This window comes from Anolis carolinensis, unplaced genomic scaffold (assembly GCF_035594765.1).
Source record: "Anolis carolinensis isolate JA03-04 unplaced genomic scaffold, rAnoCar3.1.pri scaffold_8, whole genome shotgun sequence".
Classification (NCBI taxonomy): Eukaryota; Metazoa; Chordata; class Lepidosauria; order Squamata; family Dactyloidae; genus Anolis; species Anolis carolinensis.
Genome location: NW_026943819.1, coordinates 10275016 through 10294694, shown reverse-complemented (window position 1 = coordinate 10294694; position 19679 = coordinate 10275016). Strand labels below are relative to the sequence as shown.

The 19679-nt window shown below is 38.7% G+C and overlaps 1 protein-coding gene across 1 annotated transcript in view; it reads left to right on the top strand.

The window, feature by feature from the left end:
• adra1a (adrenoceptor alpha 1A) overlaps positions 1-17797 on the top strand; it is a 32337-nt gene extending 14540 nt beyond the window's left edge. Inside the window, exon 3 of the mRNA XM_003227053.4 lies at positions 14864-17797. Coding sequence (XP_003227101.1) covers positions 14864-15369 — 506 coding nt within the window. The 3' untranslated portion in view covers positions 15370-17797. The remainder of the gene's footprint in view (positions 1-14863) is intronic.
• The last annotated feature ends 1882 nt before the right edge of the window (positions 17798-19679 follow it).

Here is a 19679-nt window from a genome sequence, read left to right as displayed (position 1 = left end):
GTATGACCATGTTCCAGAAGTATTCTCTCCTGATGTTTCTCCCACATCTATGGCAGGCATCCTCAGAGGTTGTGAGTAATGGAGAAACTCAGCAAGGAAGGTTTATATATATATATATATATATATATATATATATATATATATATATATATATCTGTGGAAAGTCCAGGGTGAGAGAAGAACTCTTGTGAATATTGCAGTTAATCACCTTAATTAGCACTGGATAGCCTCACCTCCTGGCTTCTTCCTGCCTGTGGGCATCCTTTTTTCAGAGTTGTTAGCTGCCCCTGGTTGATTCATGTCTGGAGCTCCTCTGTTTTCAGAGTGTTGCTTCTTATTTACTGTTCTGATTTTTGAGGTTTTTTTTTAATACTGGTAGCCAGATTTTGTTCATTTTTATGGTTTCCTCCTTTCTGTTGAAGTTGTCCACATGCTTGTGGATTTCAATGGCTTCTCTGTGTAGTCTGACATGATCGTTGTTGGAGTTGTCAAGCAATTCTGTGTTCTCAAATAATATACTGTGTCCAGGCTGGTTCATCAAGTGCTCTGCTATGGCTGATTTCTCTGGTTGAGTTAGTCTGCAGTGCCTTTCATGTTCTTTGACTAGTGTTTGAGCGCTGCGTTTGGTGCACAGGTGGATTCTAGACCATACTGATATTCTACAATTACTTGCTTGAGAGTGATTCTAGCGATTGTTAGACTTCTGTTGGCTGGCTGGAGCATGCATAGCTCCATAGTTGGTGAGGAATGGCAGTCTTGCAGTATAACTCCATCTGAAATGCTACAGATTTTGCATCTCTGTTTCAGAGATCTGATCTATAAAAGAATCCATTAAGAGCTACACAACCTCATTTTAATGCAGATTGAGACCAAAATACCCATACTCTCCAAGTTGGTGGGGATAATCCTGGTTAATCCTCAATCCTCTTGCATTTTCAGTTGCTTTTAACATTTCCGCTTTCTCCCATTGTCCTTGGTTTACTTCAGTTACTACCAACTGAATTCAAAGTACACAAATAGTTTGCACACTCAGTTAGCTCAACAGGAGAGAGAGAATCATAGAATCATAGAATAATAGAGTTGGAAGAGACCTCACAGGCCATCCAGTCCAACCCCCTGCCAAGAAGCAGGAAAATCTAATTCAAAGCACCCCCGACAGATGGCCATCCAGCCTCTGCTTAAAAGCCTCCAAAGAAGGAGCCTCCACCACAGTCCGGGGGAGAGAGTTCCACTGCCGAACAGCCCTCACAGTGAGGAAGTTCTTCCTGATGTTCAGGTGGAATCTTCTTTCCTGTAGTTTGAAGCCATTGTTCCGTGTCCTAGTCTGCAGGGCAGCAGAAAACAAGCTTGCTCCCTCTTCCCTATGACTTCCCTTCACGTATTTGTACATGGCTATCATGTCTCCTCTTAGCCTTCTCTTCTGCAGGCTAAACATGCCCAGCTCTTTAAGCCGCTCCTCATAGGGCTTGTTCTCCAGACCCTTAATCATTTTAGTCGCCCTGCTCTGGACGCTTTCCAGCTTGTCAACATCTCCCTTCAACTGCAGTGCCCAGAATTGGACACAGTGTGATTCCAGGTGTGGACTCACCAAGGCAGAATAGAGGGGTAGCATTACTTCCCTGAATCTAGATGCTATACCCCTTGCAATGATGCAACCACCAAAGACTCAGAGAGGAGACCTTTTGTTAAAAAAAATATTTCTTCTTCTTATTCACTTTAGATGATAATGCAACTTGGTTTATAATATATGCGACAGAGGCTTAGATGTTGGAGGAACAATAACAAGTTTATTCAGGCACAGAGCTTAGTGGTTACAATGTTGTTTCTCACTTAGAGGCACTTTTATTAACAGTCACAATACTAGAATGAGGTAAGACAAACTCCCTAAAGTGTCATTTCTTTTACTTAAAGTAGTTAGAACTTCTCCCTCAGCTACTTTTAAACCGCAGTCACCCTGTGATATACTATCACAGATTCTCTGTTCCTTACCAGGACACAGACTACATTAAATAAGTCACCAAACTTATTTTAAACCGACTCAAAAATGAACAATTGAGTCTCCTTGATCCCCTCAACCTAGGATCAGTCTTCCCTGTGCCTCGTCAGAGCACAGACTGAATCCCTTTTTTAAACTCTGCACTTCTTCAACAAAACGGCAGTTGGCTCCGCCTACTTCTCCATGGCAACCAGCCTCTGAGTGCTGAGATGCAATAACTGTAATACTTACCCTTTTAAAACACAAACACACAATTAAACATAACATCTGTAAATGAAAAATTCATACTTCGTTACACCCCTATTTATGCAGGCCAAAATTTCATTGGCTTTTTTCACCGCCGCATCACATTGTAGGCTCATGTTTAACTTCTTGTCCACGAGGACTCCAAGATCTTTTTCACACGTACTGCTGTCAAGCCAGGCATCACCATTCCGTATCTTTGCATTTCATTTTTTCTGCCTAATAGGTAGATCCTTCCCCGTAGTCTGGAGCAACAGCAAACTGCTGCAATCTTTCCTAACTTGCTTGTTCTTCCTCATCAATAGGAAGAACAAATTTTGACCATACTGTGATCTTGTTTGTCCACCTGGTCCCAAGTTTCACCTGTGAAATGTTTGAAAGTACAAATACCTGAGGGATGCCTTCCCCATGCCAAATTATTTGCTTATTTAGATCCTGGTGAGAACTCATTCCATTCTACATCACCGTCTCACACAAAAGAGCCATGTCACAGAAAACATAACTTCTTCTTGCCTTGTTATGAGATGGCACTGCTGTGTTTGGTTTAGTTTTATTGACATAGGACAATTCCTAAAAACCTGAACAGTTTAATTCTGCTGCAGCTCTTGCTCTAAGAGAGGTAAATCCTAGCTATATATTCCATAACTTCTAGAGGTGGAAAGGTTTTTTAAGTAGCTAATAATATACATAGTTTTCAAGTGTTGTGCATTTCTGATAAGACGAATCATGTACTGACAAGAAACCCAAAAAAGACATATATTTTTGGCAAAGAATGAGACCCCACTTGAACAGGCTTCAAAAACTATGTGGTCTTCAAAGACTTTATCATAGTGGGAAGAAAATTGCTAAAACGACTTGTTCCTTCCTTTGAGAAGAAAATCAGTGAAGAATTACATCCCTATAATTTTCTCCTTGCCTACATGGTGATATTTCATAGGTTTTTAGGCAAGAGGTTTTGTGTGTGTGTGTGTGTGTGTGTGGTTTTTTTGTGGCTTTTTTTTTTTTTTTGCATTTTCAGCCATTATTTCTGGCAACATAGGTTAACTACAGAATCAATCAGACCTTCCTTCTTTCCTGACTGAAGGGATAATTGTTATTTTTACACAAATTTGCAACCTACCGAGTACTTGCTGTTTTGTTCGCATGCTGGATATAAGAACTCTTGTTCAGCTCCAGGGCTTTCTTGATAAAACAGATTATCTAGATCTATTCAAATTTGGTTCACAGTTTTGTTATGAGAGAGAGTTGGTTGTCTTGTTGGATGGAAAATTGGTTCTGGTGGACTATCAGTTGTGATACTATCAGTCGTGGTATCTTTCTGGACTAGATAGCTGGGGTGGGATTTGGAGATGCTATTTTCATAGTGGCCGCATTCCTTTCTGAAAGCCAAATAGGGGAACCAGAAGGTGGCATATAGGGGTCTGGTACATGAGTAAGGACAGTTGGATGGCACCCAGAACCACCTTCATAGTCAATCAGCTACATAGAGTAAGTAGGAGTCATAGACAAGAAATGTGTTTTGTAAGATATTAGGTAGAACAAGGGCCCTATAAGGGGACATAACCCACAGTTATAAGCCAAGGTTATTGGCATTCATATTGATCCAAGTTTCAATAAGCATTTTCAAATCCTATTACACTCAATGGGACTGATTTAAGCATGCTTAACTTGGCTGTCTCTTTCCCACTGTCTTATTTCTGCCACTGCTTATACTGCAGTCAAGTTCTTGAGATATGAGTCAAATGGTAATGGAGGAAAGGAGTCCAAAATGTCCTGGCAGTGTGTATTTTTTTTAGATGATGTTTGCATAGCAACCCAAGAGCCAACTAGTTCAGTGTGGGTATGCTAAAACCAGATTGTTTCATTCAGATTTAACACAATAAAGCCACTGTGAAGTTACATTTACAAATCTGTATAGTGACTTGAATGTTACTTTACTTAGTGACACCCAAGACTTATTTGAAGCTGGTTCATATGGATCATAGGTCTATCTAGTCCCTCACTTCTTACTCCACGTGACCTGGTAGTCCTCTAGTTGTTTATAACCAGAGCTTCCATTATAACTTACCATTGGTCAACATCTGGAGGGCACTTAGTTAGGGAAGACTGGATTACTCTCAGTGACAGTGTTACTGCAATGTCTCGCTATGGTATCATTCATAATTTACTATATTAAGTTCTTGGAAGACAACGGATTGATCTTGAGATCTATTATATGCGAGACTTGTGCACTAGCATTCTCTGTGCTCACAGGAAAGCTTTGGGAAGATCTTCTTTTTGGACTACAGCAATCCACCAGCTTTACCGGGGACATTTACACCACATCTGTTGAACCTGGGAGGACATGGTGAATGTATAACTAATCAGTCTGTCTGTTACATGCTTTTAATCAATCATCTGGTTGTATTCTTGCAAGAGTTTTCCAGCATCTTCCTGCCACTTTTTAGCATGCCATAAATATATGACAAGATGCCTTTTCTCAGCAAGCCAACAAAGGCAAGAGGAGAGGATGACCAAATTTCACATTTGCACTTGGGTCTCATCTCCAAGATATCTCATTATTTCATTAGGCACATATATGCAAATAGAAACATTGCAAAAATCTGGGGGGGGGGGGAAATAAAATCCAAAACACTTATAGACACAAACATATCAAATAAGGGAGATCCAACCTGTATGCAGGCATTTGAAAATTTCTGGCTACTCTTACAGAAATTACTGTTTAAATATCGTTAATTCCCGAGTCCTTAATGCTGCATGATACTGCATCTGAAGAATTGGCTTGATATCCTCAAATGCTGATATGAATATAAAAAATAGTCTGAAAGATTTTGCCACATTTGTTTTTTCCTTCCCCTTCCTTCCTGCTAAAGTCAACTACTTCGTTCAAAACTGCTCCATGTACACTGTCTAACTTTCGGATTTCAAGTAGACACAATGTCAATGTCAGGAAGAGTTAATAATTTATTGATGTGCCATGTCTTAGAACTGTGTGTATTCACATGGACGTGGCCTGGCCATTGGACTTAGGGACAGTTGTCCAACCTCAGCAACATATTTACTTACTAGGTTGTCTCAATAAGCTCTCAACAACATTGTTGGTCAAAAAAATCAAGATTTTGCATAGTACTTTTGCAGATAAGAAATTCATTTTTCTATACTTAGAAGTGTTTTCTGAGAACTAGATAACATTGCAATTTGAGCATCTTTCATCCAAGATGCTTGTGACCAGAAGTATTCCATATTTCAGAGGAGTATTTTGGATTATGGAGTACTTTCATATACAGTAGAGTCTCATTTATCCAACATAAACGGGCCGGCAGAACGTTGGATAAGCGAATATGTTGGATAATAAGGAGGGATTAAGGAAAAGCCTAGTAAATATCAAATTAGGTTATGATTTTACAAATTAATCACCAAAACATCATGTTATACAACAAATTTGACAGAAAAAGTAGTTCAATATGCAGTAATGTTATGTTGTAATTACTGTATTTACAAATTTAGCACCAAAATATCATGATATATTGAAAACATTGACTACAAAAATGCGTTGGATAATCCAGAATGATGGATAAGCGAATGTTGGATAAGTGAGACTCTACTGTACATGGAAATTGATTATGAAATCTTGGCTTATTCCACTTCCCTAACAATGGTGAATTGGGGTTAAACTACTGAGCTGCAGAACTTGCTGACTGAAAGGTCAGAGGTTCGAATCCATGGAGCAAGGTGAGCTTCCATTGTTAGCCCTAGCTTCTGTCAACGTAGCAGTTTGAAAACATGTAAATGTGAGTAGATCAATAGGCAGGAAGGTAACGGCATGCCATGCAGTCATGCTGGCCACATGACCTAGGAAGAGTCTAAGGACAATGCTGGCTCTTTGGCTTAGAAATAGAGATAAGCACCAACCCCCAGAGTCAGACATGACTAGACTTAATGTCAAGGGGAAACTTTTACCTTTTGCTTTAACAATGGTGACATACTATTTTGCAATCAGTGTTTAAGACTGCAGTTCTATGAACAACTAGAAATAAGTGCTATTGTGCTGTTCAGTAATACTACCTTTCATGGTAAAAGTTTATGTATCCTTTCTTTTAAATCCAAATACATAAAGCAAATGCCAACATCTTGGTATTCACTCATTTACTCTTTCATGTTTGATTTTCAAAATCCACTCAAGCAATGCAGATATGGTGAATTAGAAAGTTTTATGGGCTCCTGGGGGAATAAAACGATGAATTAAGATTGCACGACAAGTAAGTGAAGCGCATCTCCGAGGCTTCTTTTGATGCCTCCCATTGAATAGATGACTCATCGCATGGTGAAGAAGAAACAAACACCTCCTCCTTAGGGTGAATGGCTTTGTGATGACCATTATGTCTGAACTGTGAGACAGAATAGACAACTCTTTGAGCCGATGAGCAACTACAATTGATGTAAATGATGGCATTATATTGATAGTTAGCAGTTTGGCATTTGAAACAATGGAAATAATATAAAAGTGCTAAAGTAGGACTCAAGAGCCAGGCACCTTCTGTATATGAAAAGTGGAGGAGGTGGATGGCACCATATGCTTTGTTAGAATATCTCTATGGATCAGATAGTTTTAATAAAAATTATAGATTAAAAAAACTACTAAGAAGGATTTTAACTACATAAAAAGTTGGAGAAGAATTGAGTAAAGGAAAAAAGGAGAGTAGAGAAAGGGGGGGAAAGAAGAAAAGGGGGGGGAGGCAGGGATATAGGGGAGGGAGAGGGAATATTTGTAACTTCCGTTCTTCTTCCTTCCATTCCATTCTTTATAAATCCCAAAAAAGAAATGGTAAAAAAACCATATAAAAATTGTTTCTTTCCTTTTCACGTCCTTAAATCTTCTTTCGAAAATTGACCAGTCCATCATTTTTAATCCTCTACTGGTAGTTTCTTTTAATAAGAAAGTCAGTTTATCCATATCCTTTATTTCCATAACTTTAATTCTCCAATTCTTCATGTCTGGTATTATGTCTGTCTTCCATCATTTTGCAAATACAGTAGAGTCTCACTTATCCAAGCTTCACTTATCCAATGTTCTGTATTATCCAACGCAGTCTGCCTTTTAGTAGTCAATGTTTTTGTAGTAAATGTTGCAATGTTTTGGTGCTAAAAACAGTAATTACTACATAACATTACTGTGTATTGAACTGCTTTTTCTGTCAATTTGTTGTAAAACATGATGTTTTAGTGCTTAATTTGTAAAATCATAATGTAATTTTATGTTTAATAGGCTTTTTTCTTAATCCCTCCTTATTATCCAACATTTTTGCTTATCCAATGTTCTGCCAGCCCATTTATGTTGGATAAGTGAGACTCTACTGTACCATTCTTGCTGCTGTAGCAAAATAGGTAAAAAGCTTTTCTTTGTTACGATCAGCGAAAAGTTCTGTATCATAGATTCCAAGTACTGTATATACTCGAGTATAAGCCTAGTTTTTCAGCCTTTTTTTAAAGACTGAAAAGCCCCCCCCCCCCCCCCCCGGCTTATACTTGGCTGAGGGTCCTGGTTGGCATATATTTGGGTCAGCTTATAATCGAGAATATATGGTACATTTATTATTTTTCTCTATTATTATTGGTATTATTACATTTATTATTTTTCTCTATTATTGTTGCTACTATTACATTTATTTTACTCTATTATTATTATTATTATTATTATTATTACATTTATTATTTCACTCTGATATTATTATTGCATTTATTGTTTTACTCTATTTATTGTTACATGTATTATTTTCCTGTATTTATTATTATTATTATTACATGTATTATTTTCTTCTATTATTATTAAAAGGATGCATAAGCACATTTACATGGAAGAAGATGAGAATAATTATTTGATCAGAGTTGGACAGTCTTATCTTAAATTTGAACTTTATGTAAATATTCAAAAACATTTAACCTACTGATGCCTCAATTAATGTAATTTTATTGGTAACTATTTTTATTTCTGAAATTTACCACTCTCGGCTTATACTGGAGTCAATGTTTTCCCAGTTATTTTGTGGTAAAATTAGGTGCCTCAGCTTATATTCGGGTTGGCTTACACGAGTATATACGGTAAGTAATATTCCGGTTTCATGGTGAAGTCCTCATGAAGGATTCTTTGGCGTTCTTTTTGTGTGCTTTTCCAATAGGCTTTGGTCTCCTCACAAGTCCAGCACATGTGGAAGTATGATCCTTCTTTTACCTAGTTTTTTTCTTTTTCTTTTACCTAGATAGTAGTTTTGTTGAATGCTCACAAAAGTTGCAGAGGATGACTTTGCTTGCCTTCGGTGTAATTGGGTAACATTGTGAATGGACTTTATGTGATTGCTGGTTGCTGTAGATTGACATAAATACCCAACAGGATGACAACCCAAGTTTCTATGCTCTGGGATACTATCATCTGTGGTACCAGAGAAAATTGGATTTTGTGAGGATTGTGGGTGGAGAAAGGCCAAGCCAGATGGCATGTGCACAGTTTAGTCTTGCAACTGAGTGGAGTGAGATGAGGAGAGTATTATGAGAAAGGCCGGGGGCACGACTCTTTTGCCAACCAACATTTGCTGCTTGTAGTATTGGATCCCATTCCCAAGGATTGATGCAGGAGAAAAGACTTTCTGCTAGATCGAGGCATGATTTTTTACCTGGTTATCCTTGCAAGGCACTTAAAAAAGGAAGCAAAATCACAAATCTGTTCGTTGAACCACCACTTGGATGCAATTCTGCTGCAATCACGAAGTACTTATGTTGATTTCCAGGCCGTGGAAAGCTTCATCTGTTTGTTTGTGCAATTTAGATCTCTGCCAACTGGCCGAGAGGAAGTCAGGCTGTTTTTTGTTATTTTGTTTTGCCTTTGCCCTGGAAAACCCATTTCTAAGTCTTTTTTTTTTTTACAGAATATCACAGCTTTGATGGGAATATCACAATTGTGGAAAATACATTCATGCTCTGCGCTTGGCTCAGTCCAAACGCAGCCTTTTCTGGGACTATTCATTCCCTTTGAAACGGTGTTATATCTTCCAGCTTTTCACAGATGAATACTGGAAAGTGGAATGATAAGAGCATCCGAGGGTGGCCAGAACACTGTGACCAGGCAATAAGAAGGCAAATGTTATTTATGAGGAAGGACAGGCAAAACAACTGTTTTAGGCAGAAAGGTGCATGCACCAGCTGACGGGGAGCGTGAAAAAGAACAAAACCCTAATCAGTACGTGTGCACGCATGAGCACAGGGGGATCAACAATAAATAGGTTATTTTGCAGTATATTATTCTGCAATCACAATGCCTTCATGAAACCTGTACAAAATTGCAGCTTCTAACTCAGAGCTACTCTATGTGTTCTCACACCCATCGCCCATCCAAATGTACATTACAGGCCAAGTTAAATTCTAAGCCTCCCTATAGCAGAACCCTTGGTGAAAAATTACATCCCAGTCAAAACTAGTGGATGACCCATTTCTGTGCTTTTTTTCTCTATGAAAATCCCTACCCACCCTGAAAGACCACAAACTCTTAGAAAACACATGCTTGGTCATGGAGCAGGGCTTTTCCCAAAGACAATTATGGCATGTATACGAGGGTTGAATGAAAAGTAATGCCTCCACCTTCATAATTTTTTAACAGATGGCAGTACTGGTCTTTTGCTATTTTCAAGTTTTGCCCAATCTTTGGCCCACAATAGTGCTGCCGCCTCAAAGTATAGTTTTAAATCAGGTGTACCTAGACCTCCCCTCTTTCTTTCATCAATCATGTATTTTACTTTAATTCTGGGTTTCTTTTTTCTTTCTTTTTTTGGCAAATAAACTTCATTATATCTTTATGCCAAAAAAAAGGCCAACCAGAATCCTGAACGGGATCTTGTTAACAGCTTGTTTATTTTAACTTCTTTTATACCATGGGTTGTATGTTATATGTATGTCTATGTGCTAAATGTTTTGATACGGCTGATGGGCTAATCAATAAAATGTGATTGATTACTGGTCTGCGGCAGATACTGGCTTGTTCAGTAGACTCTCCTCTACAGTTCCATTTGGCGGGAAGCCTTAGCATTGAACGGTTGTGTTGTTAAAGTGTGAAGTATGGAGCCCTTCACAAATGGTTGGTCAATGCGATTAAGCAAAGTGCAGTCATTGAATTCTTGACAGCAGAAGGTGTCACCCCAAAGGAGATTAATCAGAGAATGCAAGCTGTTTATGGTGATTGTGTTGATGTGAGTCCTGTGCGTTGTTGGGCAAGTAAGTTTAAATATGTTGAGGTGGGAACATCTGACTTGCGGGACAAACAAAGAGTTGGACGTCCTGTGACAGCAACCACCGAGTTTCATAAGCAAAAGGTTGACAGATTGATTCAGGACGATCGTCGTATCACTCAGAGAGAAATTTCAAGCATAATCGGCATTTCATAAGAATGTGTGGGTCACATTATTGCTTTGCTTGGCTATCAGAAGATCTGGGCACGATGGGTCCTGTGAGACGCTGGTTGCGGAAACAGAGTGTCGACTTCTTCCGTGACAGCTTCAGAAAACTGGTTCGTCATTGGCAAAAATGTATCCAATTGTCTGGTGATTATGTGGAAAAGTGAATAGTGGTTGTTAAAGAGCACATTCTAAGGATTATTTCTGTGTTTGATTTATTAAAATATTCCCATCCAAACCCAAGTAACAAAGGTGGAGACCTTACTTTTCATTCAACCCTCGTATATGTATGGCGGATTAGGACTAGGATGTGAAATTCAAGGGGAACCCATTCTGACGTACTGCCTAAGTTTTGTGAGGACCAAGTAAGAAGGAGAAAGAAAATAATTGTGCACATAGAATTGCCCAAGTTCTGAAATTTCAGGGCCAAATATTAAGAAGCCTTGGTGATGCCATTCAACATGATGCATTAATCGCCAACCATGTGTCCTCAGAGAATGTCATTCAGATAAAATGAATACCGAACTCTATCACATGGAGTAAGCAGGATGGTTTAAGAAGACCTATGAGTTTTAATCCAGTAAGGGAAAGTTTTCCAAGTGTTTCTTTGAGGGAAAAAAAAACCTTCTCCCAAATCTGCTTTTATACCTTTGCAAAGACAAATATTTGTATTTGGCAGTTGCAGTCCAACAGATGACTTTTCTGCCAGTGAGAAAAAACTTTCAAAAATCATGTTTTTAAGGAGTTGTTCTCCAAACCATGCCCAGAAATTCTTGTTCCTTCCCGTTTTTTGTTTTTTTTACTCATCTCTCCATAGAACACATCCAGATTATTTAACAAGCTATAATCACAGTTAGCTACTGTGTCCTGTATTTGTGACACAATCAAGGGATGCATTTGCCACCAAAATGACATTTGATTCAGCAGGAGGCAGATGGAAACGGTACAGCTGTCAGCTCTGAGAAACAAAGTCCGTATGAACAAAAATCAAAATCTTGAATTGGAAAGGGAGAGAGGCACCCAAACCCCCAACCAATGAATAACCCCTAAAATAAATTAGTAGGCTGCTGTCCATATAACAGCATGTGTAAGTATGGATTAATTTCATTTTTTTACCATAGCCATGAACTATAATTGTATTTAACAAACTACGCATTTTTGTAGTCAATGTTTTCAATATATTGTGATATTTTGGTACTAAATTCGTAAATACAGTAATTACTACATAACATTACTGCGTATTGAACTGCTTTTTCTGTCAATTTCTTGAAAAACATGATGTTTTGATGCTTAATTTGTAAAATCATAATGTAATTTTATGTTTAATAGGCTTTTTCTTAATCCCTCCTTATTATCCAAGATTTTCACTTATCCAATGTTCTGCCGGCCCATTTATCTTGGATAAGTGAAACTTATCAAAGTTCTCATTAGCATTTGCAAGAGTGAAGAATAAATAGATATGAAAAAAATGCATGGGAGTGAAGCATAATGCCCTCGGTTTATTCACCCCCCCCCCAAAAAAATGTTTTATGGTTTACTTTTGTCAAGAACATGCTTCTTCAAAACAGGAAATTTCAACACAGGCTGAAGCAGCCAAGGGCTCCCAGCAAATCAGTCCTATCGAAATCTTTTTCTCCCCCATGTGCCCCACAAGATGTGGGAGATGTGCCATGGCTATTTTTAACAAACTTTGGCAGTGCGTCAGGATTCCGCTTAAAGTTCACCAGAAGTGAGAGTGCAGTTGAATTACAGGGGGGTCTTTTCCCCCCACCCATAACTATGTATAGCTTAATACATTGTTTCCTGAGTGCCTTTTTAATTTAATCCTCCAGTGGAATAAGTCTGACGAAACATGGTGAGGGGAAACTCAAGGCAAATCCATCATCACTTTTCCACTTTCAACTACCCCTGTGGAATTGTCAACCTTTTCAAATTAAATAAAGCGAGAGAAAGAACATCCTGGAATAGGTTGGCAGAAACTGGAGCTATCAGTCAGCTATACTTCATAACAAATGAAAGTCGGGCTGTTTAGCAAGCTTTGCAAATGTTGTTTTGTTATCAGTAAATGTTTTATTTTTATGCCCATTTTATATACTCATATACCTAGGATCATGAAAACATTCCTTAGGCGGAAAGGGGTTGCAAGTAGAAAAGTTTAAGGAATCCTCATTTAGACTGAAATAGAACCATTCCAGTTATCCAGATTCATACATATCCCCCAGCTTTGACACAACAAAGTCAGGGATCCAGCCAAATGATAACTTGTAATTTATAATGATGTAATAATCCATGGATGTGCTTATTAATCATTTTAGTAGGATTATCTAGTTGGATCCGTAATTTCATTACAATCAGGATTAGGGGGTCGGAGCCCTACAGTGAATTAGTTACGTGTCTTTCTCCCCCCTTTTTTCTACTTTGTTTCTTTTTAGGTCTCCTTTTTCTTGTTGTTTCTTTATTTTAAAAACTAATTGACTGTAAAGCAAATAGTGTTGAAATATTTTTGAAAGAAACATGTTATAGCTTTTCCAAATTTACTTTTCCCCTGAAAACAATTTTAATGCTCTTTCCAAACTAAAATGGCTATTTTCCCAGCTGAATTTGACTGCCAGGCATTTTGCTGAGAGAAGCCAGAACGATCCCAAGAGCTGAATGTGGGCCACGGTTTGTACGTTTCCACCCCTGGTCTAAATAGTATATTTTCTCCCTGCTAGAGTAGACCTATTGAATCAATGCTTACTTTGGAGCCCCTGGTGACACAATTGTGCTAGCAGGACTGCTGACCGACAGGTCAATGGTTCGAATCTGGGGAGAGCAGGTGAGCTCCCTCTGTCAGCTCCAGCTCCCCATGCAGGGACATGAGAGAAACCTCCCACAAGGATGGTAAAGCATCAAACATCCGGTCCTCCCCTGGGCAATATCCTTGCAGATGGACAATTCTCTCAGATCAGATGCAGTTTCTCAAGTTGCTCCTGACACAGAAACAAAATGCTTTCTTCTCTGGACATAGTTAAGAGCTTAGAAGTCTGCTTTCAGGGCTTTAGCCTCTCAGTGGGACTTAAAAGTGGGTAATTTTTAGCTTTTACCAATACTGAAATACTGTATATATACTCAAGTATAAGCCTAGTTTTTCAGACCTCGGCTTATACTCGGGTGAGGGTCCTGGTTGGCTTATATTTGAGTTAGCTTATACTCGAGAATATATGGTACCTTTATTATTTTTCTCTATTATTATTGGTATTCTTACATTTATTATTTTTCTCTATTATTGTTGTTACTATTACATTTATTTTACTCTATTTTTATTATTATTATTAATACATTTATTATTTTACTCTGATCTTATTATTATTATTATTGCATTTATTATTTTACTTTATTTATTATTACTTGTATTATTTTCCTGTAATTATTATTATTATTATTATTATTATTATTATTATTATTATTATTACATGTATTATTTTACTCTATTATTATTTATTTATTATTTATTTACAGTATTTATATTCCGCCCTTCTTTCTCACCCCGAAGGGGACTCAGGGCGGATCACATTACACATATAAGGCAAACATTCAATGCCTTAACATAGAACAAAGACAAGACAAACACGGGGCTTCGAGCTGGCCTCGAACTCATGACCTCTTGGTCAGAGTGATTTGTTGCAGCTGGTTGCTCAACAGCCTGCGCCACAGCCTGGCCCCAGTAAGCACATTTACATTGAATAAGATGAGAATAATGATTTGATCAGAGTTGGACAGTCTTATCTTAAATTTGAGCTTTATTTAAATATTCAAAAACATTTAACCTACTTAATGTAATTTTATTGGCATCTATTTTTATTTCTGAAATTTATCACCCTCGGCTTATACTGGAGTCAATGTTTTCCCAGTTTTTTTGTGATAAAATTAGGTGCCTCAGCTTATATTCGGGTCGGCTTATACTCGAGTATATACAGTAAGCTTATTCTCCCAAGTTAAACCGAGTTAAACAATTCTGGTTCATTCCAAGCCTTTGGGATATTGCCACTCCGAGTTCCCTCGGGGAGATGGAGCGAGGTATAAATAAAGTTACGTTGTTGTTTTTATATTTTTTGTCACTTCTTTCTTACCTCTAGATCACCTGAAATAGTACATTCTTTGTTTCTTTTTAGTCTGAAAAGATTCTGTACATTTTCTCTTTCAGGTTCTTTCTTCCCTGAGAGCAAACCCTCGGACACTGTTTTTAAAATTGCCTTTTGGCTTGGATATCTAAACAGCTGCATCAACCCCATCATCTACCCGTGTTCGAGTCAAGAGTTTAAAAAGGCATTCCAGAATGTCCTGAGAGGCCAGTGTCTTCCACGGAGATACTCGGCCAACAAATACTCCCTGAGCTTTAACCACCATCATCCCAGCAACCATGTTGCAGAGACTCCAAAGGACGTTGTCTGTATTCCCGTCAACTCCGGAGAGAACTTCTACAAGATCTCCAAATCAGATGGTATCTGCGAGTGGAAACTTTTTTCGACCGTGCAAAGCATGTCAACCAAGAGCGCAAGCTCTAAAGACAAGGCCAAAGTCAAGAGCAAAGGTTTCCTGAGGGTTTGCTGTTGTGCTGACACATCAGGAAGTGATCACCCAAAGGGTCAGAAAGTGCCCACCATTAAAATACACACAATCTCTATCAGTGATAATGGAGAGGATGTCTAAAGTTGCATGTCTTTCCAGGAGAACTGGCTGAGATTTATAGACTCTAAGAAGAAAAGCCAACCGATGGAGAATATTGATGTGCAGACTTTGGGCCAAACCCCGTCTAGGTTGAATTCATTGGAAATCGCACTGGAATCTGTGGACCCATTTCAGGCTGGACTCCTTAAAATGATGCTGAATTCATTTCCCTTCTGTTTTTCAAGTTCTGTGATTCATTTTATGTTATTTCAGATCGTTTGACCGTTTTGTTTTCCAATGAATCAAAACAGTGTTGTAATATATCCTATAACTGAGAACCATCAATGCATGGTCTTGGTTTCATCGCAGGTACTTTTAATTGTAAACTTGCATTTTTCTGTGATTGAAAAAAAAAACTATTTTTGAGAATAGTCAGTTTGAGAAGACAGCAATGAGAGGTAAAGGAGAAACCTTTGAGAAAATTCAGGTTATTGATGTACTTTTATTGGAATGATTTTATGAATATTGTGTTATCGAAAGCTTTCATGGCCAGAATCACAGGGTTGTTGTGTGTTTTCCGGGCTGTATGGCCATGTTCCAGAAATATTCTCTCCTGACGTTTTGCCCACATCTATGGCAGGAATCCTCTGAGGTTGTGAGGTCTGTTGGAAACTAGACAAGTGGGGTTTATATATCTGTGTAATAATATCCAAGGTGGGAGAAAGAACTCTTGTCTGTTGTAGGCAAGTGTGAATGTTGCAATTGTCCACCTTGATTAGCATTGAAAAGCCTTGCAGCTTCAAAGCATGGCTGCTTTCACACTTGCCTTTGTTGGGAGGTGTTAGCTGGCCCTGATGGTTAACATACCTATGTTATAGATGTTATAGGTGAAACGTCAGGAAAGAATGCTTCTGAAAGATGGCCGTACAGCCCGGCAAACTCACAGCAACCCAATAATTCATGCTATTTTCTGAATTGATTATTCGGCTAGGAATGACACATATGTGCATTTCTGTCCATGTGGTTGGAACATTCACATGGCATCAGAGAGAAACAACTGCCACTTATGAAGAGAACTCCTCTGTTTTTTCTCTCTGGGTCTCTTTTCTCTCCCATTTTCTTGTCTCAAAGGTCTTTGAAGTATCTTTGTGCATAGTTCAGAGACTTCACTGACTCTGGGATCATGTTTGTCAACTGTCTTAAAAATGCTGTCTGTCACATTCATTCCTGAACCGCAATGTGTATGAAGGAAAATATTCAACTGCAAGATCATTGTGTTTGGAATAGAAACAATGCCATGAAACTGCCCTCTGAATCTCTGGGACCTTTCATAGCTTTTTGACCTACGCATGTTGACTAATTTGTAATGGCATCATTACTCACATGACCCATTCTGCTGATGCCTTTTCCTCTTCCTCCTTCCTCCTCTTCCTCTTCCTCCTCCTCCTTCCTCCTTCTCCTTCTCCTTCTGCATTCACAGCCATTCATTTTGGAACATGCCATATATCAACACAAGGAACAGATAGTGTCCTGTAATTATACACGTTCATAATATGACATTCCCTACACGGTAACCTTAAGATCCTGGAATGTTACATTTCAAAATGAACATGTGAACAAAGATGGTTGGGGATAATGATGTTCATTTGTCATCAGCACTGGGGAGGCAGACATTCACTTCATTTGCACTAGTTTTTAGCAAATTCAGATTTCTTCGATTTTACCAAAACTATGGAATTTAAAGACAGTACTATATTGAATTATTTCCATTGCCCTCTAACCACACATTGTGTTCTTGGTGTCTTCAAAATTGCTTTTTCTGTTGCCTGGGAATTTCCAGATTGAAATGAACTATACTTCTCACATCTGAAAGAGGATCCTCCCGGTGGCACAGTGGGTTAAACCCTTGTGCCGGCAAGACTGGTGACTTGAAGGTTGGGTTGCTGACCTGAAGGTTGCCGGTTCGAATCCAACCTTGGGAGAGCACAGATGAGCTCCCTCTATCAGCTCCAGCTCCATGTGGGGACATGAGAGAAGCTTCCCATAATGATGGTAAAAACATCAAAACATCTGGGGATCTCCTAGGCAACGTCCTTGCAGACAGCCAATTATTTCACACCACTTGCAATTTCTCTAGTTGCCCCTGACATGAAAAAAAAATCTGAGAAATATATCATGAAATTAAGTTCAAGAGGTACACAGGGTTCTGGGTCTTTGCTAGGATTAGGTTCCAGATCCCTCTGTGGATACTAAAATCCATGAATGCTCGTCCTACTGTATACAATGCTGTAGTAAAGTGGTGTCCTTTATATAAAAGACACAACAAACAATAACTGAAGCACGGGATCCTGTTCCTCTTTTCGAAAGCACCCCTTACAAGATGAAACAAGGTAGACCCAATATTGGTTGCCCCACATGTTACGTGTTGTCAAAGATTACATTGAATTAAAGTTCTATAAGTCTGAAGCTATCCATCATGGAGACACCGCATTTTATGGACCTCAGACATCCATCAGACATTGGAATTATTCCAGATTGTGAATATATGCTGGAGGAATATATGCTGAAACATTGAGTAGCCTAGATTTCGTAAGACTCACACACACCAAGAGGTTATTCCTGACATTTCTACTTTTAGACGAGATTATTATTTGGATTCACTCTCAAAATAGCAATCATGAGTTTTGGGAATATTAAGAAATCATCCAGGAACAAGCGTTTTCAAATAGCACAAAATCAGCCTAAATCAGCTTGCAAATGGACAAGCGAGGTCAATTTTGTGGGCATCAGGCTTGTATTTTCCCACAGAGAGCACCTGCCACTTCTATTGAGGCGATGCAAATTTAATTTGTGGTTTCCTGCAAATAATTTTTGCAACAATAATCTGGCATGTACTCCCTGGTGCATCTCTTCTCCATTCTGGACTTCATAAAGTACCGTTCGGCAAAGCAAATTGCTGTTCAAGTACTTTAAGGCCGTGGTGTAGCTATGTCGATGGAGATTTATTTCAATTGATTTGGGCTAAATTCAATCGCTTTACGTGAGATTACAAAACATAAATCCATCTCCTGCAGCAAAGATGAGACAAATCATCGCTCGGTTATTGACGTCAGTGAGAGTGCTGTCCATTAAAACGGGGGGGAAATGGAAACAATCCTGTCTCATTAAGCCAGATTGCCTGGATTTGGATAAGCGGAAATCTACAAAAGCGGGTCATAGCAATCTGAAGCTTTGAATGGTTTCAAATGTATGTAGCTGAGTACATGAAGGAACACACATTGATTTGCTTCAACATTCAAGAAGATTCAATACGGTTCCATTATCCAAGCGGAGGCCAGTAGAGGCCACTAGAGAGAGAAGGATAGTCCATTTTATCGGGGGCGGGAGTTGAAGGAGGAAAATAATTTCCCCGTTTTTCACTGGTTATAATAAATAATAATAAAACTTTATTTATACCCCACCACCATGTCCTTGTGGGGAATCGAAGCAGCTTACACGGGGCAAAAGCCTGAACAATGTTGACAAAATATTGTCAGTGTTGTTCCCCTTTCCCCCTTCCCATTTCATAGTAATAATAATAATAATAATAATAATAATAATAATAATAATAATAATACACTTTATTTATATTTCGCTTTATCTCCCCGGAAGGACTCTGAGCCAATTACAGTACACATATGGGCAAACATCTGCTCTTTTTGCCAGCATGACTTCATGTCTGCATGGGGCACCCTTTTAATAATAATAATAATGATAACTTTATTTTTATATCCCGCCCCATCTCCCCGGAGGAACTCGGAATGGCTTACATGGGGCCATGCCCGACAACAATACAATAACAGCAATAAAACAAACAAGATCAGCAATAAAACAATGTCATATCAATAAAAACATAACATCAATGAACAGTTATAAAAGTCAGCACACGGCATAAAATGATTAAATGGTTTTACCTTCTTGCCAAGGCAGTACCTATCGATCTACTTGCACTGCATGCTTTCGAACTGCTAGGTTGACAGATGCTAGAGCTGACAGCCGGAGCTCCCCCCAACTCGCAGCTTCGAAACAAAGGTTGTTTCCACAAGTGGGACATGAATGGGGGAATAACAGGAAAATAAAGGGAAATGGTTTTTCCCCACCCCTACAACCCACCCTCCACCCCCATAAAATGGACTATCCTTCTCTCTCTAGCACCCCCTTGTGGGCTTCATCCAGATAATGGAACAGTAACAAAGATTCTTTATACACAACAAGACTTTGTGTGTGTGGCATTTGCCAAACAATTTGCCAAACAGTGGCAATGTGGAAAATATTCAAAGATATGTGATGTTCTTTGTGAAGCCAGGTCAAAA